This window comes from Phyllostomus discolor, chromosome 9, assembly GCF_004126475.2.
Source record: "Phyllostomus discolor isolate MPI-MPIP mPhyDis1 chromosome 9, mPhyDis1.pri.v3, whole genome shotgun sequence".
NCBI classification, from domain to species: Eukaryota; Metazoa; Chordata; class Mammalia; order Chiroptera; family Phyllostomidae; genus Phyllostomus; species Phyllostomus discolor.
The window spans coordinates 4,484,255-4,509,576 of NC_040911.2; the positions used below are offsets into that span (position 1 = coordinate 4,484,255).

Here is a 25,322-nt window from a genome sequence, read left to right on the forward strand (position 1 = left end):
CGGTCAGAGAGCCTCTGCCACGCTCTGGTGAGGTTGGAGCCGGCCAGCAGTGTGGCTTCTGGTTGGCCCAAACCTGCATCCTTCTCTCCCAGGGTTTTGGGGGACACGGGACACTGTGGGGGGACTTCTGAGCCTCTGTGCAGCGAGCTGGTTGTGTGTCTTTCCATCAGCTCAGAGCTGTGCCTTACTTGTCTCTATGTCAGTACTCAGTGATCCTGCTGAGTGAACGAATGGGTGAATGATGAATGAATGACAGAGGAGGAAAGGTTCTGCTTGCAGCCTCCTGTTTGTAATCCACCTTTCAGTTTAAATCCCCCGTCCCACCCCACTCCTCAGGCACTCCTCCTCTAACCCGGAGTCCCAAGGGGCATGGCAGCTTGCCACCTGTGACCTGTGACCTCAGACAACGCGGGCTCCTGGCTCCTCTCTGGGTGCTGTGCTGCCGAGGCCGAGTCTGTTCCGGGCCACCAGCCTGTGGGGATTGGCCTCCTCTCCTTCCCCTCGGACAGCAATCTAGTGGACAATTTCACACTGCTGTGTGGGCGCCCGCCAGGAGCTGAGGTTGCTGTGTGCATTCTAACAGGGACAACTAAAGACACTGATTTCTAATGATAGGACTTGAGGCGTCATCAAATGAGATATTTAGGAACAGGGGGCTTCCCGGGACACTATTGGTCCTCCAGGAGAGGCAGCCAAGCTGCAGGGTGGGAGGGAAAACTCTCTGTGTCCCCTGGCACCCCTTCCCGGGGACGAGGATGGCGGCCCTGGGCCTCCTGCCTGGTGGGGCTCCCTCCTGGGCCACCACCAGCCGGGTGACCGCTCTCCAGGATGTCGCAAAGACTCTGTGTCAGCACGTGAAATGAATTTGGTGCTGGCGCATCGTAAGGACGAGCTCAAGGCAGATTATTTTGCTCTTGAAATATGTTGACAGTGTTAAATGTGCATCAGACAAAACGCTCAACATTGTCTCCGGCGATACGTACTCACACAGTCTGTTTTCTAGCAGGGGATGATCGGCGTTGGTGTTAACCTTTGGATTCTCTTTCTGTGCAACTCTTCCGTGCAGAAAGCCGGCCAGAAATTCCAAGCCTGGGAGGCCGACACGCCCACAGGACGCGGCCACCAGCCCCGGGGCTGTGTGGTCATCTTCTGGTTTACGGCCCAAGGAACTGTGATGTTTAAAATCCTCAGGTCCCATGAGTCATTTCGTTTCCTGGCTGGAGAAAGTGTACTGTTGCTCAAAAGTGAGGACTTTTTCATGGATTTCAGCCAGGCTCATGATACTGACTTAAGTGGAAAGCATTGTTCTTCCTCACTGTACCGTAACAGAACGATAAAAGCTGATTTTTTAATAACTAAAACCTATAAGCAAAAGGTACAGCGTGTGCGTCGCTGGCTTGCCTTTGGGACACACTCTCCAGCTGTGGGGGCTTCCCGAGGCAGCCAGGGGTGGCCTGGGAGCCGCGGCCCCATCTGCAGCCGCCCCAGGAGCTTTGAATCACAGGCCGTCCCAGGCCTGGGTCACCATGAGTCCTTAGCTCTTTGGTGCTCAAAGGGGGGACCTTGCATCTTGGACGAGCTGCAGGCCTCTGAGTGTGTTTGGTCTGGGCCGAAGCTCTGCTCCGCCCTCAGGACACGCTTGCCTGGTTCCAGTTCTGTCTTCCCTTCAGACAAAGGTCGCTTTGTCGGCCGGTGGCGTTATCTCTTTCAGCAGCTCTGTTCTCCCTCCCTTATCTGTGCTGCTCCGTCAGGCAATCCTTCAGCTCGTTTTCGTTTGGTTCCTTTACCTTGTATCTGTGCTTTGAGTGAAGGCCAGAGAGTGGCCCTAACTGGGGACGGGTGTGGAGAAGAGAACCCTTCTCCCTAACGGGCGAAGCTGAGAAAATCCAGGTTGCACCAGTGGGGTCCTCACCGTGTGTCCGTGTGCTCCGGCTGCCGTAGCAGGAGCCCGGCCCCGGGCCTCCCCAGCAGAGCTGGACTCTCTCGCGGTTATGGAGGCTGGAAGTCCGTGGTCTGGTGTTGGCAGGGTGGCTGCCGGGACTGTGAGGACAGTGTGTGCCGGGGCTCTCCCCAGCTCCTGGTGGCTTCTGGCCATTGTCAGCATCCCTTGGCTTGTGGATACTTGACCTTGATCTCTGCCTTCACGTTCACATGATGTTGTCCCTGCATGCATGTCTGTGTCCCCATGTCCCCTTTCTATAGGGACACCAGCCCTGGATGCTGGCGTAGGGCCCACCCTAATTTAGTGTGACCTCATCTTTCTTTTCTTTCAATTTTATTTATTGATTTTAAGAGAGAGAGAGAGAAACACACATCAATTTATTTTTCCACTTATGTGTTCATTCACTGGTTGACAGGCCTTGCATCGGCTGTCCTGGTGGGCTTGTCCTTTGGGCAAACACAGACGCCCCTAAGAGAGAGCTGCACCACCGAAGTCCTCACCGTGCAGTGCTCTCACCCCGGTCGGCAGCACGTGGGCTGTGTCTTGAGAGTAGGCGTTGGCTAGATGAGCAGATAAAGACAGTTCCCGAGACTGGAGGCGGGTGGCCGCCACCGGGCAGACGAGCAGGGGTGCCGGCCCGGAAGTCAACATCGGACCTGCGGCGAGGCCAGGCGAGCCTGCCTCTGGCTCCCAGGGCTCGGGAAGCATGTGCTTCTCCTCCTTGTCATCTCTTTCCTGTCCTTCCATTTCCCTGACACCGTGTGACATTGTCTGATGTCGCCTTTTGTTTATATTGTCCCTCATTCCCGCTGTCTCACGCCTCCTTTTCCCTGTCTTAAGTTTATTCCACTTTTCTCATTTGTTTTCCTTTAAGCTTTTATTTTCTTGTATTTTTCCTCCCGTAGGGATTTTCTCCCTTCCCTCGCTCTTGGGCTGGCTCACGACTCAGAGACGAGATGTTTCCCGTGCGCTTGTTACGTGGGCGAGGTGTGAGCTTCGGTGCAGGCTCGCCCGGGGACAGAGCGAGGCCTGGACGGCTGCGGCTTCCTCTTTCCACAAGCTTCTGCCACGGGGAAGCGCTTTCTGAAGAAGAGAAGCTGCTTCTGGGGAGATGAAACCATCCTCGACAGCGCTCGAGTGGAATGGAGACGGCGAGCCCTGTTGTGCTTTTTACCCTTCTGCCTTCTGCTCTCTTTCGCTGGAGCGGCTCCTCATCCTCCCTCTGCTCCGGGCCTCCCTCCTGCCCTCTCTTCTCCCCTCTGCTGTCCCATTGGAAGTTAAGAACGGGGATCCTGGGCCAGATGGTCTTTCACATTTCTGCACTTTTTGGCCAGTGTCCCTGTGCTCTGCGACACCATGACCTCCCTTCCACCTTGACAGTGGGTCTGAATTCCCTGTCAGCAGCAGCAAAGCTGTCAGACCAAACAGAGTGACGTTCCGCTCTGGGCTCGCGAGAGCTGGTTCCTGAAGGCTATTCTCCCGATCAGGTGCGAGGCTGTGTCACAGTGTGGTTTGGACTCACGTCTCCCTGATGAGCAGTGACACTGAGCGTCTTTTCGTACACCTGTCGGCCATTGGTATGTCTTCTTCCGAGAAATGTCCGTTCAAGTTGTTAGCTCATTTTTTAAAAAAGATTTTATTTATTTATTTTTTAGAGCGGGAAGGGAGGGAGAAAGAGAGGGAGAGAAACATCAATGTGCGGTTGCTGGGGGCCATGGCCTGCAACCCAGGCATGTGCTCTGACTGGGAATTGAACCTGCGACACTTTGGTTCGCAGCCTGTGCTCAATCCACTGAGCTACGCCAGCCAGGGCTGTTAGCTCATTTTTAAAGCTAGATAATTATGGTTTTAATTTTGTTTGGTTTTCTTCTTTTGCTGTTGAGTTGTAGAAATTCCTTACATGGTTTGGAAACTAACCCTCGTCAGATGGATAGTTTGCAAGGCTTGTCTCCCCTCGTGCGGGTTCTCGCTGTTGACCGTGGCCTTGGCTTTGCAGGAACATTTCAGGCTGATGGCGTCCTGCTCGTGTACTGTTCCTTTGGTTCCCCGGGCTTTTGGTGTCACGTTCAAGAGATCACTGCCAAGGCCAATGTCAGGAAAGTGTATCCTATGTTTTCTTCTGGGAGTGTTACAGTGCCAGGTCTTACATTTACGTCTTTATCCCCTTTGAGCTGATTTTTATGCATGGTGTAAGAGAAGGGACTGTCGCTGAAATAGGGGACAGGCTGACAGTGACCAGAGGGGCGAGGGGAGGGGATTTCAGAGGAGAATGGGAAGGCTTTACAGGAACAAGTATAAAGGACACATGGACAAAAACTAGGAGGGCTGGAAATGGGAGGGAGGCGGGGAGGGATGGGTGGGTGGACTGGAATGGGAGTAAAGGACAGAAAACTGTACTTGAACAATGACTAAAATTAAAAAAAAAAGAAAAAGAAGAGGGTCTGATGTGATTCATTGACCTCGTGCACGCCCAGCCTTGCCAAGAGCACTTGCTGAGGAGGTGACGGTCCTTTGCCTGTCGTGTGCTCTTGGCGCTCTTGTTGAAGGTCGGTTGACCACATGCCTGTGGATTTCTTTCTGGGCTTTCTAGTCTCCTCCATTGCTGTGTGGTTCCATCCTTGTTCTGCTACCACAGTTTTAGTCATTGTGGCTTTGTAGTTTAGTTGGGAATCAACAAGCGGGACACCTCTAGTTGTGTTCCTTTTCAAGGTGGCTTTGGCTATTTGTGGTCTTTCGTGGTTCTCTATGAATTTCAGGACTGTTTTTCCCCTTTATCCTCCTAAAAATGATTGAAGATGCCAAAGGGCTTTTGTTGATGTGGGTTATAACTATCAAAATTGACTGCATTCGAAATGAAAACTGAGCAAAATTTAAAAGACAAGATTTTATAAGCACATACCCCAGTGGTCATTGAGACTCTGGAAATATCTACTGTATATTTTTATAGGATAAGAGTGAATTCCTAAGAATATATATTCTTATAGATGAAGAGGTAAAAAGGTAAATTACATTTTAACGTGAGTGTTAAAACCAGTCTGATCTCGCAGGTGTCAAAGAGGGACACAGGGACCCTTGGGGTCCTCCGCGCACACTGTGAGAGCTGCTGACTGAGGTCTCCAGGGGCGCGGCGCAGGGTGCTGTGTGCTGGGAGTTCCAGCTGTGGCAGGAGGAAGGGGGGGGGATCCTGGAGGACCCCCTTGGTACCCAGCAATTGACAGAACATGGGGTCCCTCCTTTACCGCTGCCTAAGACAACCCATGCCCCTGAAAACTGAGTTTATGTGTGAAGCCAAGGAAGATGATCTGGTGTCTCTTTCACAAACAATAACATCTCAGTTGGTGTGACGACAGTCTAGACAGCTGACACCCAGCATCGGCGTGGGAGTCGGCAGCCCGGCAGGACAGCAGCCAGGGTTGTGCGGTTCAGCCTGCTGATGTGATCACTACCAAGAAACGTTACCAGAGGGTTTGAGGGTATTTCTCGTTACTTGGTTAACCAAGAAAAACTTAAGGGCATACGTGTGAACATGGCCTTTCAGAAAGCCCCTTGCGTACAGGGAGGCAGCGTAGAGATATCATAACGTGGGAAATAACATCACCAATCATTTCGGCAAAATCGTTTGAGTAGCTTCTACCTTCGCACCCAAAAATCCGAGGACCTAAGTATAATCCATTTCTCCTCCTTTCCAGACCGTTTTGAGACAGCTGTGTCCCCAAATAGCCAGGTGATCTCAGAGACTGGAAAAAACATCACCCTCACCTATGTGCTTCAAAGGAACGGTTCCATGCAACAAGTCACGTGGGAGAAGATCCAGCCCCGTCAGATCGACCTCTTAACTCGGTGCAACTTGTCCCAGGGCAAGGGCAACACCTCCCAGTACCGCAGGCAAATGCTGAGCACCTGCGGCCAGGGGATGAGGAGCAGCACCGTTGTCCTGCTCAACGTCACGGCCTCCGACTCCGGGCTGTACCGCTGCCGCTTCCAGGCCGACACGGGGGAGAACGAGACCTTCGTGTTCAGGTTGACCGTGACCGATGGTGAGTATGTGACGGGGAGGCCTTCCCATGTCAACACAGAAAAGGCCAACCACCGTGGCTGGCTTCTCTTGTCTTTGCCAGGGTTTCATTGTTCAGAATGTTTTTTAAGGATTGGATTTAGATGAGTTTTCAGTTATTGAATGGTGGTCTTCAGTATTTCTTCATCTTGCTCATCCATCAATCACAAATTTAACAATGATAGATCTTTCCCGTTTTCTTGATCTGCCCCACAATCCTCAAACAGAAAAAAAAAAATAATGCAGTGAGTCTGAAAAAATACATGGTATCACTGGGCTATAAGCTTCAACTGTTTAATTCCTAATTTGCAGTTACATGAAAACTTTTTGGAAAAAAAATATCTTTTGGGGCGTGGCAACTCGGTTTCATGAGCCTCCTACAGCCTCAGCAATAACAAGGGGCCTGCCAGACTGGTGTTGACTGAATCAGTTCTGGAGTTGAGTGGAACCGAGTAAGTGTTGCTACTGTGGTTGCTGCTTTGCCACGACAGAGCTGCGAGTCCCTTGGTTGTTTTCCACTGTGGGGCCAGAAGCTGGGGGCCTCGAGGCTGTCGGAGCTGAACTTGAGGGCTCTGCCCTGAGCCCGCCCCTCCGAGGCCCAGCGCTAATTTGGTGTTAGTGATGCGTCTCCTGCGTCCAAAGGAAGCCCCAGGCTGCGTGGGCTGCAGGCTCAGCATCACCCATGGGGCAACGAGGAAAAGGGCTTCTTCGCCCGTGGAAGCGCAGACATGGAGAGATCGGCCTCTGGAGTGTGGGTGGAGGCCTGTGCTCCCGCCGTGTGGGAGGGAGGCCATCCCAGGTGCTCTCAGCTCTGCTCCTGGGCAGCCGTGCTCGCTCCGGGGGGGCATGGCCCAGGAAGCCACTTGTTTTTTATTGGTGACAGAAATTCTCCTGTATCCTCCCTCCCTCCCTCCCTCCCTCCCTCCCCTTTTCCTTCCTTCCTTCCCTTTTCCTTCCTCCCTCCCTTCCTCCCTCCTTTCCTTCCTTCCTTCCTTCCTTTCTTCCTTCCTTCCTTCCTTCCTTCCTTCCTTCCTTCCTTCCTTCCTTCCATCCTTTTTCCTTTCCTTCCCTTTCCTTCCTTCCAGCCCATGTGCCTCTGCTGTGTGTAGACTTCTACAGCTTCCGGGGACTTGGCTGCCCCCCCGCCTGCCCCCCGTGGCTGGCCCGGGCTGCATCAGGTGTTTTCTGCTGCCCAGGGGATGGACAAAGGAGAAATGGTTTCGAGCACACAGTGGCCTCGCTGCTCGGGGCAGCTGCAGCAGCCACGTGGGCTCAGGAGGGCGCATGCAGGGGACAGCCCTCTGCGTGCACGGTCGCCTCCGGCCGCGTCAAGCGCTCCTTGCTCTTCATAATGCCAGAGGGAGCCGTGGGTAAGGCGTACGTTCTTTTTAGAATTTGATGCAAAAGAGAGTTGACAGACTATTTGGGGGAGAAAATTAATTGAGATTCTTCACTTCAGACATATATAGCAAATATTTCTTAGCTCAAAATCACCTTGTGGTAGAGAAGTGTTTTTTAAACCTGCCCCCCACCCCCAACACACACACAAGACTAAAAATAGTCACTAGCCTTCTCTCTGAGACCAAGGCCAGAAAAAGTTCTGTTCAGAAAAATATCTTAAAGAGCCATTTTCAAACACATATGAAGTAAGATCTTGTTCATTATATGTCCAAAAAGTGATTATAAGTATCTTTTTAAAAAAGATTTTATTTTTTAATTTATTTTTAGAGAGGGAAGGGAGGGAGAAAGAGAGAGAGAGAGAGAGAGAGAGAGGGAGAGAAACATCAATGTGCGGTTGCTGGGGGTCATGGCCTGCAACCCAGGCATGTGCTCTGACTGGGAATCGAACCTGCAACACTTTGGTTCGCAGCCCGTGCTCAATCCACTGAGCTACGCCAGCTAGGGCATAAGTATCTTAAATCATAGATAAAAGGAGGGTAATAGGATTTTTAGGAGGTATAGTTATTTAGCTCCTACTAATTCAGAAAATGTCTTTCTCTTGTTCAAACATGACCGAGTGTCTTGCGCATAACTATTCCTTGTCTTGGTACACAAGCTGTCAACAGCGCTGAAACGCGAGTGACCGGATGTAGCGGTCGGCACTGCCAGTGTTCCCGTGTTTGGAACGCCCACAGGATGGCCCTTTGAGAAGCCGTGGGCAGCTCGGAAGGATGTCAGCTGGGCCCACTGACAGGAGATGACAGCTGTTGGCTGTATGTTTTGGTTTAACTCTTTTTAAAATAGTCAGAAGTACATGTTGAGTATAGAAACTCGCATGGAAAATGAAACAAGATCACTTGCCTTTTCTGTGGTGCAATTTGCTTGTTGCAAAGCTTGAGGCTGTCGGGTCACACATCAGTGTACAGACAAAAGCAGAGAGACAGGTGTCAGTGTGGAGCAGGCCTGATTTGTTTCAGCTGTCGTGGGGAAGACGAGTATACCACAGAGTTCACAGATGCCTGAGCATCCTTCGGCTACCTCCCGTCCCCTTCTTTCATAGGGTCCCAAAGAGACTGGCAGGACCCTGCGAGTCCACTCCTACGCAGGGGCTCCTCCCCTGGCATGTGTCTGCCTGTGTTCATCTCCAACGAGGACTAGGCACTCCGAGATCACCCAAAAGGTGACACGGTGTCAACCCACATGTCGTTTATCCAGACCTGCTTTGAATAGAGAGAAAGTGGTGGAAACACGTGTGAACTAGAGTTTACTATTGGCTCTCTTTGCTAAAGGGGTAGCAACGGACAGAACTGCTTGTCTCCTGTTCTCAGCACTCAGACTCCGAGGAGTGGTACGAAACGGTTCCAGGCTGGCCTTTCTGCACTTGGAATTTGTCTGGAGCTTAGGGGCAAGAAACAGGGGAAAATGGCTGTGTCCCGACCGGGACCAACATTGTTCTTGGCCCTGAACATTCTTTGGAATTTCATTAATCATGACAAGAGTATTTTAGTTTCCGTCCAAAGCATTTGTGAAGCCTTTCAGTAGTAACTTACATGATGCTCAAACTGCTATTGTTTTAGCTGAGCTTGTTGATGATAAAAAGGAGGAGGATCAAAGATACACAAACAGCTCTCTCGGAGCGTTTCTGGGGGAGCTTGGTTGGGGACAGACGGCCTTGGAGCCCTGCCGAGAAGTGTAGTTCCTCATGTCCTTCTGCCGTCTTCCGCCCACCCACATGACCGCTCAGCTGAGCCGTCGGGTTCCACAGGAGACGCGGACGCCAGAGCAGAGGAAAGAGAGAGAGAGCAGAGGCGGGGAATAGCTGGAAGGAAGCGAGCGGCCGAGGAAGCTGTGTGTGGGCGGCTGCAATCGCCGGCTGGGCGGGTGTTGAGAGTCTGAGCTCTGGGTGAGCACAGGAGGTGGTAGGCCCGATTAAGTGATAACTTGTTGAAATCTAGCACCTCCTTTAAGGGCCATGAAAGCTACTATCAATCCTTGACCAAAGATGGCAAAAGAACGTCCAAGGAAGGGAAAGTCAAAGAGTCGAGTATAGAATGAAAAAGAGAAATTCCGGCAGAGGCAAAGAGCCAGGGGTTGGTCGGCCGCACAGGAAGGATTGAACTCTCGGGTGAGGCTGCCAGCATCACACACGGGGTCCTCGGGCTGCAAGAAGGAGCCCACACCAGACAGACAAAGCCTCACATGGCTCCTCCTCTGGGCAGACAAATCAGGGAAAGGTGCCCTTTCCTCTGGGCCGATGCAGACCCCAGCTGGCAAACTGCCTTGCTGGTGGCCCACGGCCCGCTGCCCACCATGGATGGGCACCGATGGGGGAGAGGATTTGGTCTGACTGAAATATCAGCTTGGGTTTGTCACACCTTGATGGCCACTCACACTTTTCTATTTCCCCCTTTTCTTCACCAGCCTACCAATCTTTTCCATGGTTACCTCCTCTCCTTCAGGGTTCCCTCCAGCTCTCACCATTTTAAGATTTTTCCACATTGCCCCCTGCTGCTTCCTGGACATTGACCCATCAGACACCTTGAATTTCTCAAACTCTTACCACTTGGAAATTTATACCTTCTAGTCCCTTAACACCTGCACCTGTTTGCCATGGTCCAGACTCTTACATTAGAAGTTATTTGAGATAGGGACTACGGCATCTCTGGTTAGTGCGCTCAAAGTGTCTTTGCAGACCGTGTGTTAGCAAGTGTTCTTGGCTGATTCTCTGTATGTTAATATAAAGAATATCATGTGAATGTATGTGTTTGTGTTCTAGCAGGGACTGTGTCCATTTTGAGTTCAAGTTTTCTAGCTAGATTACTTCTAGATTTTCTTCATCAAAACTTAACATTTGAAGCTTAGTGATTTCTGATCAAAGAAACCAGAACTCTTTCAAGATTAATTACATTGTTTGAGGAGAAATTCTCATGAGCTTTGTTTGCATTTATAGCTTTCCAAAAAGTTGGTTTCCTTTCTGAACTTCATTTTTCTTATTTTGCATATTTTATGTAAATGGTGAGTAATTGCTAGTCACCGGGCCAGGAGATGGTTTTGCAAAGAAAGACTACAGAAGGGTTCACTAGGAAGTCACGGGCTCAGGGCCCAGAGAACCCCACAGATCACTTCTGTGGGGTGTCGGGCTTGTCCATGAGGACCCTTGGGTCCCACTCCTAGGAAAGTATAACGGAGGTGAATGTTGTGGGTGGGGCTAGTGTGAGGGTAGGGCTGAGTGGGATGAATTCAGCCTCTCATATCCTCCCCACGTCCACAGAAAATAATGTGCACGACGGTTGATTCATGTGACAGAACCACAGCCCAGAATCCCGGAGCACCGGTGTCAGGGCGTGCAAGTTCAAATAGCCTCCGATGAAACGGGTCGGCGGCCATTTTCAGGCCAATTTAGTTGAGCTTTGAGCATTCCGGACAGCAACGGGGTGTCCCGATGAAACATACTTTTTCCAGCACCATAAGCGAGCTGGTTATTCATTCATGGGCTATTACGTCGTTGGGTCTTTACGGCTGCCTCTGCCCAAATCTGTTTCTTCAGGAGTCACTGCTTTAAAAAACATGCCACCAGTCAGTTTGTTTGGTAAACCACGCTTATTGATTTATTCATCTTTCCAGATACCCCAAATCCCATAGTCACCTTTAATACATAACGTATTTGCATAGATGAACAGGATGCTGAACCGAAGGACAAGAAGTTAGTATCAGAGGGCAGAAGCGTTGAGAGAGATGGCGTTGCGTTGATCGGCGATGCTCTTCCAAGAGCACATCGCTGCGTGCGCATTGGTACCCGGGGCACGTAAAGCAGATGCTGATTGAACATCACGATAAGGAGTGCAGGTTGGCAGTGTTAGCAAGCAGCCAGTTCTAGGGACGGTTTTGTTTTAACTGGATCTTTATCCTCAGTGTGAATTTGAAGCTATTTCCTTGAGCTTTCCTCTCCCTAGGAGCTTGGAGGGCAGACAGACATTCAAATTCACACCACGCCCCGGTTTTCTTCCCACTGGAAACCCATGGCCGCGCTTGCGTGGGGGACCTGCCTGATGATCCCAGCTGCAAACAGCTGTTTACACTCTTTGTCGTGGGGGGGCGGATGGTTCTCTGTGAAGCACATCTGGGAACTGTTAACAGCTTGCGGTTGTCTCTCAGAGCCTTATTAGGAGCGGAACACAGATGATTGTGTGAAATTTTCCCCAAAGGCGAGGAGGAAATAATTCACAATTTTTAAAAATTAGTTCCTCATAGAAGATTAATAGCATTGTTTCTCCATGGCAAATTAGAATTGCCACGGAGAAAACAGCTCAGCTATTGTTTCTCTCACAATTCAGCTAGCCAGCTTCTTCCAACTTCAGCCGGAGTTGCCGCGTGTGCTCGTCCGGAGGTTACAGCCCTGCAGTGAATGGTTCACTTATGTATCCCACTGGCCGTGTGTTTGAACTGTATTTATCCTCTGGGGTGGGAGGGGAAACAGTGGCCTTATGGTTCAGGACACTTTCGTCCTCCTAAGAATCAGCTCAGCATGGTGACAGAGGTAGAAAAAAAAGTCAGCAAAGTAGCGGCTGCTGAGAATAGACCATCATTCTGGTTTCTTTAAGAGGGGGGCTGACATTCCCCAGCCAGGATCTGTTAGCAGCATTCCAGCAACAGTGAATGTCAGGACTGGCCATCAGCCCCCACCCACAGCATCCACTCCGGTCTGCACACCGCCGTGTGGAACCAGGGGCCACACGTCTCCGTGGCTTCCGCTTCTGCATTCATTCAGTGCAGAGCTTCATAAAAATGCCGCCTTCGTCCTCCAGGGTTGTGTGCATGCTTCTGCAAAGATGCTCTCTGCATGCTGCGCTCGAAATAGAACCACTAAATGTTGGCAGATTATTCTGTTTTCAGCATACAGACCTTTAAATTGGGTGCTATTTTTTTTTTCTGACCACTAAGAGCAATACCCCCATTCGTTGGAAAATACCTCAAGTAGACCGAAAAGCCTAAAGAAACCATTGTTTTTAACTCTTTTCCCTGAAGATCATCACTTTAACATTTCGGCGTGTCGCTGCCTACCAGGCTTGTTTTCCAGGGAGCCCCACACTCGACTGAGATCTTCCAACACGCGCCGCTGTGAATTCTGGTTTAAAAACATTATTTAACTTGCTCTCGCTCGTCAGTAGCTTTTCATTTCACTGGAATTCTTGACACTCATCATTCTACTGTCTCTAGCTGTGACTTTCAAAGAGTGGGCCCCACGCCAGCATCGAGGCATCGGTGACGGCTGCTAATCCTGGGGCCCACCCAGTCCTGCACCCTCACACTCGGAAACTCAGAGGGCAGGGCTCGGTGACCTGGGGGCGGACAGAATCCACCCCGCCCCCCTGCCCCCCGGATCCTGCCGCAGATCAAGTCCAACGGCCCCAGCTGCACACTCTTGTTAGTTGGTCTACTGTTGAGAAACAAGGATTTTCTTGTTCCTGTTATAAACGTTTCACAGTTCCGAGTATTTCTTTAGACTAAAGTCATGCATCGAAGGGGCAAGCACCTAGTGAAAAGGGCGTGACACAGACCGATTTCTTTTTTTGTTGCAAGCCGGAGCAGTTTTTCCTCCCCGAATGGAGCTGGGCCCGCTCACCCCACACGTCCTTTCAGACACACTGGCTCCTGAAGAACTTCTTTGTCAAGCTGCATCTCTCACGCTGTCTCCTGTCCCTTTCCCTTGAGAGTAGGGACACGTTACAGCTACTAACCGGGGTTTTCATTCGTCTTTACATATCATTACATATAATCCAACCTACAGTTATTTTTCATTTTGACTGGCTCAAGCCTGTGTATTTATTTACTTTTATAAACAGGAAAGTCATTGCTCATTCCAGAGATTTACTTATGTTTTCTTCTCACATTTAGATAAAAATTAGATCTCTAGTTTACCCAGATTTTTTTTTACTGTAACAAATACTTAAAAACATTTTTAAAAAGTAGTTAAACAGTTCTCTCAGAATATGGCCAATGACTTTGATAATAACTCTTATTTTCTTGCTATGATTGCCTCTTCTATTTAACCTCAGCAGCTATTATATTTAAATTACTTCAGGTATGGCAAGTATAATCCTTTCATAGTCCTGAGTTATAATGCAAAATAATTTCAGGTATTGTGTTTATTTTTATAATGTGCCAAGAGCTTTAAAATGTTGATATTTTTTATTTTGGGGGGAGAAAACTTTATTGTTCTTTTTGTAGTGGTGGTTCAGTATAATTTTGTTCTGAATGAGTTTTGCCTTCCCCCTGCCCAGCATCGTTGCACAAGAGCCCATACTCAGACTCCATGTACAAAGTCTTTAAAGCATTCAGCTGCTTTTATACTTTCCTTCACCTTCTGGGTTGAACAAATTTAAAACATAAAAGCAACGTTTACTGTTTGGCTGAGTTTTTCTTTGCAGTAGAGCTCGAAAGAATGAGTGGACGGTGAGCTGTTGTCGTGAAAAAAGGTGCCGCTACACAGTGAACTAGGAAGAAAGAAATAACCTGGAAGGTGGTTACAAATCCAGAGGAAAGCTGATATTCCGGTTCCCGCAGCAGGCCGGACGCCCTGCATCCTGGGACAAATGTTGGGGCTTTAGTTTCTAGAGGCAGAAAGTCCTGCTGCCTGGGGCCGTGCCAGCCCGTTGGCTGTCCCCAAGAGAGGTGGCCGGCTGGCAGCTCCTGGGTTCAGGGCAGTCCCACTCCCAACAACATCATGAAGAGGTGGAGCTTCGTCTCCAGGCATGGGACTGTGGGGGGCGGAGGGCGGGGTGCGCCTGGGCAGGAGGGCCGTGCGAGGGTAAAACACTCTGAGCTCATGGGGCCGTGCTCTGGAGGTGACCTTTCTCCAGGGGTTTGCTGCTGTTGAGTGTCACCGAGCCTTACCACAGTTCTGGGATGCCATTAGTGGACAGAGCAAGAAAGGCGTGCGGAGAAGTGTGAGGAGTGTGCTGGAGGTAGAAAAAAAAAAAACTTTGCTAGTGGAAGAACGAGTGTGAGAGTTTCACATTCCTGGGCCACGGGGAGGGATGAGTTGGAGTAACACACATTTACTGATTATTTTTTTTATCATGAACCCCAGCTGAGTAGAAAATACTTCTTAGACGCAATGCTACTTATAAACATCAAAGTCACATACCGTTGTGTCGTAAATGTACTTAGTGCACGTACATATGAGACTTAAGAGGCCATCTTTATTTGTATGCAATTTAGATCGTTATTTTTTTCTACAAAGATTTTATGTTTGGGCCCAGGAGCTCATTAGAATGAAGTGGTACCTGGCTCGGATGGGATGTGCACTCTCTCCATTCTTACCCAAAGGCATCCAACCCAAACACAGGGGTCAAGGAACGAATAAAAATCTGTGAGAGGCAGAATTATTTAGGAGACTCTGAAAGAAAAATAATCTTTTTTTGATCTCGTCCTATTTTTTCTTGGTTTTGTGGTTTGTTTTAAAGGGTTCCCCTGTGATGATTAATGTACCTGTACCTCATTTTTCTCCCTTCCGTTTTGCTGGCTTTAGCTGAATTCCTAATTTCTACTATATATATTTTTTTTCTCCTAGATAAAACCGTTAACCACTATATCCTCTTCACGGCTGGAGGGTCAGTTTTATTGCTGCTGTTTGTTATCCTAATTGCCACCGTCATTGTCATTGTTTATAACAGGTGAGCATTGCTTCTTCTCCCGAATCCTGTTCACCCTGAGCGATCCTGACGTGCGGGTTTCTCTGTTATTAATAACCCCGTCGTTACTCAAGCTGTCTTAGCACTCCCATAGTGTGGAGTGCTGCTCGTACACAGAGGACAGGGAGGAACTGTAGCACTGGAGGAGAAGGCAGGAGAGCTCACTCAGTAATCAGTAGGAGCTGGCTGCCTGCCCCATATTAACAAAGCTTTTGTGTCCGGGCAGCCAACTGCCCGGTGCCTCTGCTGTGTCTCTGCCCCCATCCATCTTCCTTCTCCTGCTGGCATAAAGGCCACTGGGTGAGGTGGTGCGAGTGTGTGTGCGCGTGTGTGTGTGTGCGTGTGTGAGAGAAAGAGAGAGAGAGGCAGAGAGAGAGAGAGATTCCAAGAAAGGTAAGAGCAGGGTTGAACAGTAATAATGCCCTCATTTATTGTTCACCAGTTCACCTTACTGGGACAGTGGCAACAAGATGTGACAAAGCACACATTCTAACAAGGAAACAATGAGACTGGGACGGTTGTCTATTTTCTGAAACGAGCAATCTGGGTGCTTTATTAAACATTATCAAGGAAGGAAGGGGTTGGGAGGGGCGGTCTTAGAGTGAGCAGGTGGCCGTTGCCTCTTAGATTCCTACCTGCTGCGGTCTGTGGCACCCTTGGAAGCTTCTAGGACACTCTTGGTGGACTGGTTCTTCCCTTTCTGGCTCTCCATGTTCATGCACATGCATGTCCCGGGGTCTGTTGCCGTCTTCGCTGGGACCACGCCCCTGTACTGCACTCCAGCGGAAGTGCTACCCTCCTCAGAGAGGAAGGGACCTCACGTTTGATGCCTACATTTTGCATGACTAGCACATCATAGACACTTTATTTACGTTTATCGAGTAGATAAATCTGTCTATCCCCGCTCTTCTCTACCCCAGAATATCACATAAATGCATGCATGGACTTGCACACATGTGCACACATACACACTTGTACACATGCATGCATACACACACATATACATATACACACATACACACACATGCATGGCTTATTAATTGGATCTGCAGGGGTTCCTCCACCTTGCCTCCGTCTCCTCAGCCTCCACCTCTTTGAAGGTTCTGGTCACTGCTCCCCGGCACTGCTCCCCGGCTTTTAGACATACTCCCCAGTCCGCCTTCCTGCTCAGAGCTGTCTCCTCTCTTTCCAATGCACCTATTTTTTCCTGGTTCCTTTCCTGAAAGCCAAGACTGGCCAAGTCATCTCTCGGTTCAAAGCCTTGGGCTACTGTTCCACCACCACCGGAACAGTGGCAGGATGTGTCGGTGCTGTCTTTCTGACCCTGCCAGCCTCCTTCTCCTTCCTGCTTCTCCTTCTCCTGCTGCCACGACGCTGTCAAAGTTCATGAAAGCTGCAGCTTTTATTCTGTGAACACACTCGACTCTCTTCCCATTGATCTGCCACCAGAATGCTGTTCTCCCACCTTTGGCCTTAATCCTGTGGGTTAGCTGTGGGACACATGTCCCCTGCGGAGGTCTGTCCTGCCTCTCCCCGCACCCCCCCCCCCCCCCCCCCCCCAAAAAGACCTGGAGCCCTACCCCGAGCCCCACACGCTTCTCATCTGCCACACCTGGCAGCCTGCTTTCTAGTTCAACCACTCCCGTGTTTGTCTTTGTGTTCATGTTGGCGGGGGTTACGCTCTGTGCATCTTTTAGTTTGATAGCACTTAGCACTAATCTTCCCAGAGAAGGGACAGTCAAACAGCATTTGTCTAATTAAACTGAAATGCAGAACTGTCGTTCCTCCTTCCTCTCAGCCCGCTGCCCTCCGCTCCTTCTCGGGTCAGACATTGGCTGGGTGAGGCGAGGGTCCCCGGTGTCTGTAACACTGACGATGTCTCCACCGCGTCACCCTGCCTAATAAAAAATTGCACCAAGGAGCCACGTGGCCACAGGAACACGCGGGGCTCAGACAGCTGAGTGGCAGCAGGTCTCCGGAAGGTCGCAGGGGTTGGACAGCAAGGATTTAGGCTCATGAAAATGTATCCCTCTTACACAAATAGCTAAATGGAACTGTGGCGTGTGCTGTTCCACTTGGTTAGACGTGATAAAAAGAAGATTAGCGGACTGGAATGTGTAATCGCAGCCAAACACAAGGAACAGGTACTTGCTCTGTCCACCTTGCCGCTACGTCAGTGAGTGCTGTTCCTTGGAAGGCACGTGTTTGGGAAGACACTGCCAGGGCTACACTGTGACCTTCTGATCTCTGTCCTCGTGACTGCGGGCCACACTCCGGTGACTTCGCATGTGCTGATTTGGATGAAAGCCACAGTAAACCCCAGTGGGCCCGAAGGGCCCTGAGTCCTCCTGTGAACCCCCCGGGAGTTCAGCCACAGAGGCCCTTGGAGCCCTAGTTCCACTCCTGGTGGTGCGCCCCCCCCCCCCATTCCTGGTAGAGCAGGAGCGGGATGCCACTGAGTGGCCACGGCTGGTGCAAGTCCCCAGCCCCGGCGCGCACGACAGTCTGCCCGCCCATTGGCACCTGTGTTTGCAGGAAGCAACTTCAGCTTCAGTGAGCAAAGTGCTGGACACTTATTTTCGCATCTGTCCCCCACGTGGATGCTCGCAACGGGTGGGGTGTCTGGTCTGCCCGGGATTCTCCAAGTTCAGCACTAACATGAGCTCACCCCTGGGAAACTCTTTAGAAGCCACCAACCAGAACGACCGGGCAGCCTGGAACGAGCCAGTGCACTTGCTGGATTTGACAGGCAAGGGGACCGAGCTGTAGACATGCAGATCACTAGTAAGGCACAGAGCACAGGTTCAACACAGACCACTGGAGTCTAAGCGCCGTGTGTCCTCTTTCTGTCACGTTGCACACTCTAGGTGTGTGTGAGATATACACATTTGGACTTCTTTGGGAAACTCAACTGTATATCACGATATAAAAGCCTTGTGAACCATGATTTAACAGGAGATCAAAGGTCATAGATCCGTGTCTGAGTTTCCTCATTTGTAAAAAGCAGATAATAGCAAATATATCATGGATTTCTTGTTGAACAATAATTTCTGTAAAACACCTCAAAACATGGCTTGCACATAGTAAACTTACACATAAAATAAGTAAATACATTGAGTAATTTTCTAATAATAGTCTAGTAAATAGAGAAAAGCACAAACATGGCTTGCACATAGTAAACTTACACATAAAATAAGTAAATACATTAAGTAATTTTCCAATAATAGTCCAGTAAACAGAGAAAAGCACATAGCACTAGGTACATCTGTGGTTGTGTTGGGATGGGGGAGGATTTCATCGCAACCAGAAGAGACCATGGGGTCAGCGTCCACCTTTCACTGGAGAGAGACCACCTTGTCTGGTTTTAAAATGTTCATGAAGAAGTTATAGGCCCATCTTTAAAAAAAAACAACTCTACATTTTTGTGTCTGACCATTCTCCTTGGTATTCAATAAGATCTTTTCTTTAGGGAGATGAAACGAGATAGTCCCTATAAAACGATTCCTTCAACTTCAAGGTAGTCATCTGATCTATTGGAGTCCATTGCGGTAGCTTCGTTTCTTCTTCTCCTGCATTCTCTTTTCAAAGATGTCTCCCCAAGTTAGGCTTTTGTGAGTTTAACTGGGATCTGGAGGGTTTAATGGACAGGATGGCTGCAGACTGTGCCTTGGACTTCAACAGCCTGGCTCCGGAAGCAGGAGAACCCAGTCTGTAGGCAGGAAGGCGGTGGGTCCCAACCCAACAGGACCACTAACCAGCCGTGTGATTTGGAGCAAGTTATTCTTCTCTCTGTCTCTGTCCCCCAGTCTGTTGCACAGAGAGTTTTAAAATAAAATATAAATGAAATAACCCATATAGGTGGTTTAATAAAACACCCATAAGATTTTATAAAGCTTAATTCTATTAACATAGTCAACCAAGAAGTGACTCCGTTAGCATTTATAAGGAAGTTTTAATTGTGGGAAATCTGTAACTCTGAAATGACCTGGAGATAGCCGTAAGCCATTTATGTGATAAGCCGCTGTGAACCATTCTTTAGTAAACTCACAGAGATGCATGACTAACGCACACTGGCCAGATATCCATTTAGTTGCCCCTACCACTGGTGAGCACGCTGAGATGGTAAGAAAATAAAAAAAGATTTAGGTCAGTGGAATTTTTGGTAAGTATGTATAAAGCAAGTGTGGGTAGCTGCTTCAACGTGTTTGGGAAGCGCCTGGAAGCTGGGGTATAGATGAGGTGTACAGAGGATTTGAAATAAAACCAGTCTGGAATGTAATTCTTAATCCCTCTGTTGAACATGTACTTCCAGGAAAAAGAAAAGATTCCAGTGTAAGGAGCCCCAGGAAACAAAGAGTAAGGTAAGTTGTCTCCGAGTTGTCATTCCCACCCCCTTTGTGCATCATCCGTGTTTTGCAAACTCCGCCCATTTGGCAATTAGCAATCTTCTTATTTACTCTCCTTTCAACCATCTGGCCATGCAACTGCCTGTGGTTCAAGGACCAGCCATTTGATGAAACAGTTCTTTTCTGAACTGTTCCCCTATTATCAATACCCTTTGAAGCTGTTTGTTTTACATTAATATCAATAAAAGAAAAATGACACCAGCATAATAATAATCAACACTGTGCATTACCAAAATCTGGATTCATTTCCTAGGGACGCCGCAACCAAATTCCCAAAGGGGGTGATTTAAAACAACAGGAATCTATTCTCTCACAGGTCTGGAGGGTTGGAGCCTAAAATCAAGGTCTCAGCAGGACGCAATCCTTCTGGGGACGAGAATCTGGTCCACGCTTCCCTCTGAGTGTCTGCTGGCTTCTGGCAATCCCTGGCCCCATCCTTGGCGCGGGGCCCCACCACTCCGGTCTCTGCCTCTGTCCTCGCCTGGCCTCTGCCCTGTGTGTGTGTTTGTGCAACAACACTATTTCCACACAGAGTCACATCATGAAGGCCTGGGAAGCCCATAGATGTGGGGGGACACTATTTGGCCCCGTACAGGGCATAGTATTTTTATGCCATAAGGTTATTGTGAGGATCAAATGAAGTTCAACTACATAGAAGACTCAAGCGATGCAAGAATCAAGGACACAATGCATGATATGCATGATCATTCTTACCTTTTGATAATTTATTAATTAATAGGCTCTCAGATTATAAAGCTAAAGAGCTTTTGGAGGGTCTGCAGGAGCCTGATGAAGTGTGAGCTTTTCCTCCTCATTCTGCCTGGATCCTGCTCCCCTTTGTTCACCCAAAAGAGCGGGAGGTTGCATCTACCTTTGCAGATAAGAGCACTGCTCGTCTCCGTGCTTGCAGTCTCCACAATAGGTCAGATATTCTCCGTAACACGTACTGTTCCATTTAGGAAACTTTACAATAGATCACGTCTCCAAGTGTCATCTACAGTTACATCCATTTTTCTTCAACTTAATCATCCATTGTTACCTTTTACCCCGCCAAACGTGTCAAGCACTAAAACGTTTCTGACAGCTCAGTGTGCATACTACTTCTTCACGATTTCCCAGCGTAACTTTTTGCTTCTACTACATGATTACTCTTCGCAGAGCAAAGTTTTTTTCCTGAGTAATTAATGGCTTACTTTTCGGCACCCCTGGCAAAGACCCCAGACGTTTTGTCTTTTGTTACCTGCCGCGGCTACGCACCTGAACAGTGCGCTGTCTTACGCACTTTCTGGATCTGTCCTTTGTCTTTTGCTGTTGCCCACTCGAGCCAACCCAGAACCAGACTTGTCACTGTGAAGAATTTCCGAGGAGGGAAGGAGCTTTGCGACTTCCTGCATTGGGTGTTCAACTTCTTCAGGCTTTTGTAGAATAGTGTTATTTTGAATGATGATTAAAAAGTGACATTTTAAGTTGATATGAAGATGAAGTTAGACTTGCTTGGTTCTTTTTTTTTTTGGACAGGCTAAATAGTTAACAATGACACCTGAACTTTCCTTTGCTTCCTCCTTGCAAACACCAAAACCACTTGAACACTAATATAACATTGAAAGTGAATCTCAGTTTATTTTGTTCATTTCTTTAAGTGTGTTCCGTGGCTTATTTTCAAGCCAGGACACCGTGGTCTTTAAAAGTATTGTCTCTGGGCTCTGGCCAGGGAGCTCAGTCGGCTAGGGCATTAACCCAATATGCCAAGGTTTTAGGTTCGATTCCCAGGCAGGTCATATACAAGAATCCACCAATGCATGCAGAAATAAATGGAACACAAATGGTGATGTTTTTCTTTCTCTCTCAAATAAATCAATAAATTAAAAAAAAGTATTGCCTTGGATGCCATTCATTCAACAGAAATTAATGGGTGCCCACTATGGGAAAATACTATAATACTAGACTTTTCATACAGCAAGTGGGAATGATTGTTCTCATCAAAGCAGCCTCACACCAGGGAAGGGAGTGCCGCCCTAAGCAGGTGTCTCGTGGACCCAGCACCACAAGTGGTGACACAGACAGGGCATCCGGCACGTCTCACCCGCAGCCCTGCGTGCCAGGAGCGTGGTGACTCACGGAAGTGCAACAGAGTGAAGAGAATGTTCTGACCTCTAATACAGCCGAACGGGGGAAGGCGCTCGCTTCTGGTGTCTCTGTGCCGCAGTGCAGTGAGTTACTGACACCCTCTCCGCCTGTCGTTCTAGGCATCCAACAACTACCGAAGCCCCCCCTTCCCCGCCCAGCAGCCCGACGGTGCAGGAGAGGACGTGTATGTCAACTTCCCCACCTTCTCCCGCAGACCGAAGGCTCGCGTCTGAGCTTGCTCCTTGGCCCGATCGAGCTTACCATGACTGTTATGTATGTGGATCTTTATACAGTGTCTTCTCACTACTCAGTGTCTACCCCGGATACCACTTGACTCAATATATTTTATTTTATTTTATTTTTTCAATTCAAATATCACACTATTTAATTCCCCAATAAAACACTGGAAAAAGGATGACCCGTGCCACGTTTGCATATACAACCTCCGCCTGATAAGTAACAGAAGCCTATGTACTAATTTCTTAAAGTTAAAAGACATACACACAATCTGGGGTTTATGAACAAAACAGAATATTAAAGGCAATTCTCCTGTCCATGGTCTCATCACCTCGTACTTGAAGGGTCAGGCCCTTGTCGGTCTGGAGATGTCCAGGGTCCGCTGCTTTCGCTCATCCCGGGCCTGTGCTAGGGCACAGAGGGCCCCGTCTGTCGGTCCTGCCCCGGGGCCGCTGCCCCTGCTGCCCCAGCTCCTGCCGGCCATGGAGGGGGAACAGCCGGATCTGCCTGCTCGCTGTCCCTGGGGCTGGCGACCTGCATCACCTAAAGAGAATGACGGCAGCAGAAGTGTTGCAGCAAACCTGCCTCTGATCAGCTCAGGCACAAACGGCAACGCACTGACTCCTGTAACGGCACCATCCAGGGGAGGTCACGCTGCAGACGAGGGCTCTCGGCCAGGGCTTCCGGGCTGAGCCTGAACCAAGTATGGGCGTAGACCAACTTCTGGATTCCCTTCCATGAGGTCGGACTCCCTTCAGCGGTGCCAGCCTGACTTCCATTTGGCCTTGCCCTTGTGCTTCCCAGAGTGCTGCCAGCAACGCTGGCAACTCGTCATCCTTGTTTCTGGCTGGTGGAGAGTTTACGTATGTCCTAGAGCAGACACATTTGGTGATGTGTCTATCATGAAACGGGTCTCATGGCCAGGAAGGATGGAATGACTTCAGTCACCGAGCTGTTGGCCTCTGGAGCTAGGGGTGGGGCCAAAACCCAGCTGGTGGGGGATTCAGAGACCTGTGAGAGGGGGGAAGGCGAGCCCAGAAGCCAGCTGGTCGGCAGCAAATGTGGCCTGCAGCGACATCCCGAGACAGCTCCCGTGGGTCAGCCACGAAGAGAACCTGCTGGGGGATCTCAGTCCGCTCTCTTGCCCACTTGAGAATCTGCTGTATCGGCATACTTCACGGGAGTCTCTGGCAGTGGAATACATGCATGCTCAAGAGGGAGATGCATGTGAAAGGGAAACACCTCCCCTTTTTGTTCTCCAACAGATCCATCTCCGAGTCTGTGTGGAATTCTTGCCACTATGGCTGGCCTCACCTTATGAGCAAGTGTGGTAGATGGTCCAATAATAATTCAATGTTAATATTGAATTTTCCTACTTTTTAGGGTTATTTTAATATATATAGTTTCTCAAAAGGAGCAGGCACATAGGCAATGTTAGCTCTTTAAAAATAATGGTGTGACACTTGAATATGAGAGAAAGAACAGTGTGGCGGTATAGTGTGGTCACGCAGAAGAACGAGAGTGGGGAGGGCGTTGTGGGGGATGTGACAGAAGGGGGAGGGACTGAAGGGAGGGAAGATGCAGAGAGAAACTCGTCCTGCTTCCCGGCTTGGCCAAAGACGACACCGGTGACATCAACCCACTAGAGACCAGCCTGCCATTGTCCGAATTGTAGTTGGAGGCAGACGTTGAAAAGTATTTCTGAGGTTAAATCAAGGTACCAAATATAGTGCTCGTTCCTGTCTTGAGTACCGATGACTCACCCCTGAAAGACTGGTCGTGCAAACTGCACCACAGTACGGAAACAGGAGACTTCACGGTAGTCTGCAAGTGAACCACAAGCCAGCTCTCCTGGTGTCTACACCGATTCCCAGCCGCACTGGACAGGTTTAAGCCAGGTGTTGGAGATTTTATGATTTTAGCTTTCAATACCGTGCACCCCAAATAGTGCAATTATTCTGTGGATGACAGGAACTGGGAGTGTCCCTGTCTGTTTCAGAAGGGAAGAAGTAAAACAACCACTTTCTAGTTGTACTCATGCACATGCAAGGAGACTTGGCACTCGTTTTTATGTTGTTAGCCCACAGGTCTTTACGTCTGGATTCACGAGGTGTCTCTGCAAACAGGTTAGCTGGTGCAGCCAAGTTGGAGGACGGTTCACAAGAAAACGATGCTCTGTTTTGTGGACTGCGTCTGGCCTGGGAGAGCGTCCGTGGCTGAATCTCCCACTCTACACGGTCGAGCACACTTCACATTGTTAAAAAAAAAAAAAGAAATACTTCCTTTTTCCTAAGAGTTAAAGGCAACCACGGCATTCCTTTCTGGATGACGGTGATGACCACACTGTCAGTGGCTGACACGGAGGAGAAGGAAAACATCTCTACCGTGGCGATCTGGGGAGGGGAGGCCAGTCCCCGGGTGGAAGAGAGCATGATGGCCGTGGAGGCAGGGGAGGGACAGGCAGAGCCCGCTGTCCCGGCGGCCTCACTCCGGTGTCAGCAAACGCTTCTGGGACGCACCAAGTACGTGTTGTGCAAAGCGCTCCAGAACACTTGGAACTTGCCTCTGTTTCCAGGGCAGTTTAGTGTTTCTCATCTCTCACTCGGAGCACTTATGGGAACAGCTGGCTCCGTGTGCTCTTCCCGGGTGGAGCTCCGGAGTGAGAGCCCTCCTCAGAGCTGCGGGCACTTCCCTGACCTCCCTGCTGACCCCTCCCGCTGTCAGCTGGCACGCTGGTGGAATCCTGTTCGTTCCTTCATTTCTTCTTTCCTCCGGACTTCTTCCCAGAGCACTTTCATTGTAGTCTCTTTAATATTATGGCTAATTTGCTAGACTTTTGGAATTCTATCATTATGAATATCATATATGCATGTATATTACATACACACACAGATATAATACATATGCATATAATGTGTATGCATATGTAATACATCCACACTTACATGTGCACCCATACCCCAATCGGTTATACCTGCTATTCTGGTTGTTACTAAGGAAAGAGATCAAACCACATCCACAGAGTGAATTAAATTATGTTTTAAATCCTTTTTGCAAGGTGCTACTTAGGAAGCAAGATGCTTCCTAAGATTCTCTTTTATGTATATAATTTATATGATCTACAATATATTAAATAAAAATCTGTTTCCTCTGAATGCCTCTGTTTTTATGTTTACATTGCAATAACCAATTAGAGGGAATTGCTGTTTGGTGATAATTGGGGGTATGGGTGATGAGTGTTTGAACTCACCACCACTTGTTGCCTGTTCCTCTGAACGACGTTATATAGTTACCATCCTGTAGAGCATTTTTCCCAGGTTTACGCGCGATTTCAGACTTTCGGGTTTTGCGTGAAAAGGTTTCCTCGACCTCCTGTGTGTTGTCGTTTGAATGAATACAATGCAGTGCTCCATGGTCACTAG

At 49.1% G+C, this 25,322-nt stretch overlaps 1 protein-coding gene across 3 annotated transcripts in view; it reads left to right on the plus strand.

Moving 5' to 3' along the window:
• The window catches only part of CD226 (CD226 molecule), a 52,749-nt gene extending 29,360 nt beyond the window's left edge, over window positions 1–23,389 (plus strand). The window contains exons 4-7 of one of the 3 annotated variants that reach the window (XM_036010154.1): window positions 5,632–5,979; window positions 15,010–15,112; window positions 19,443–19,491; window positions 21,783–23,388. In XM_036010154.1, the coding sequence (XP_035866047.1) occupies window positions 5,632–5,979; window positions 15,010–15,112; window positions 19,443–19,491; window positions 21,783–21,896 (614 nt within the window). In that variant the 3' untranslated portion in view covers window positions 21,897–23,388. Of the gene's footprint in view, window positions 1–5,631; window positions 5,980–15,009; window positions 15,113–19,442; window positions 19,492–19,852; window positions 21,494–21,782 lie in introns of those variants that run through there. The other 2 variants (XM_036010156.1, XM_036010155.1) reach the window with 2 other exon arrangements.
• The last annotated feature ends 1,933 nt before the right edge of the window (window positions 23,390–25,322 follow it).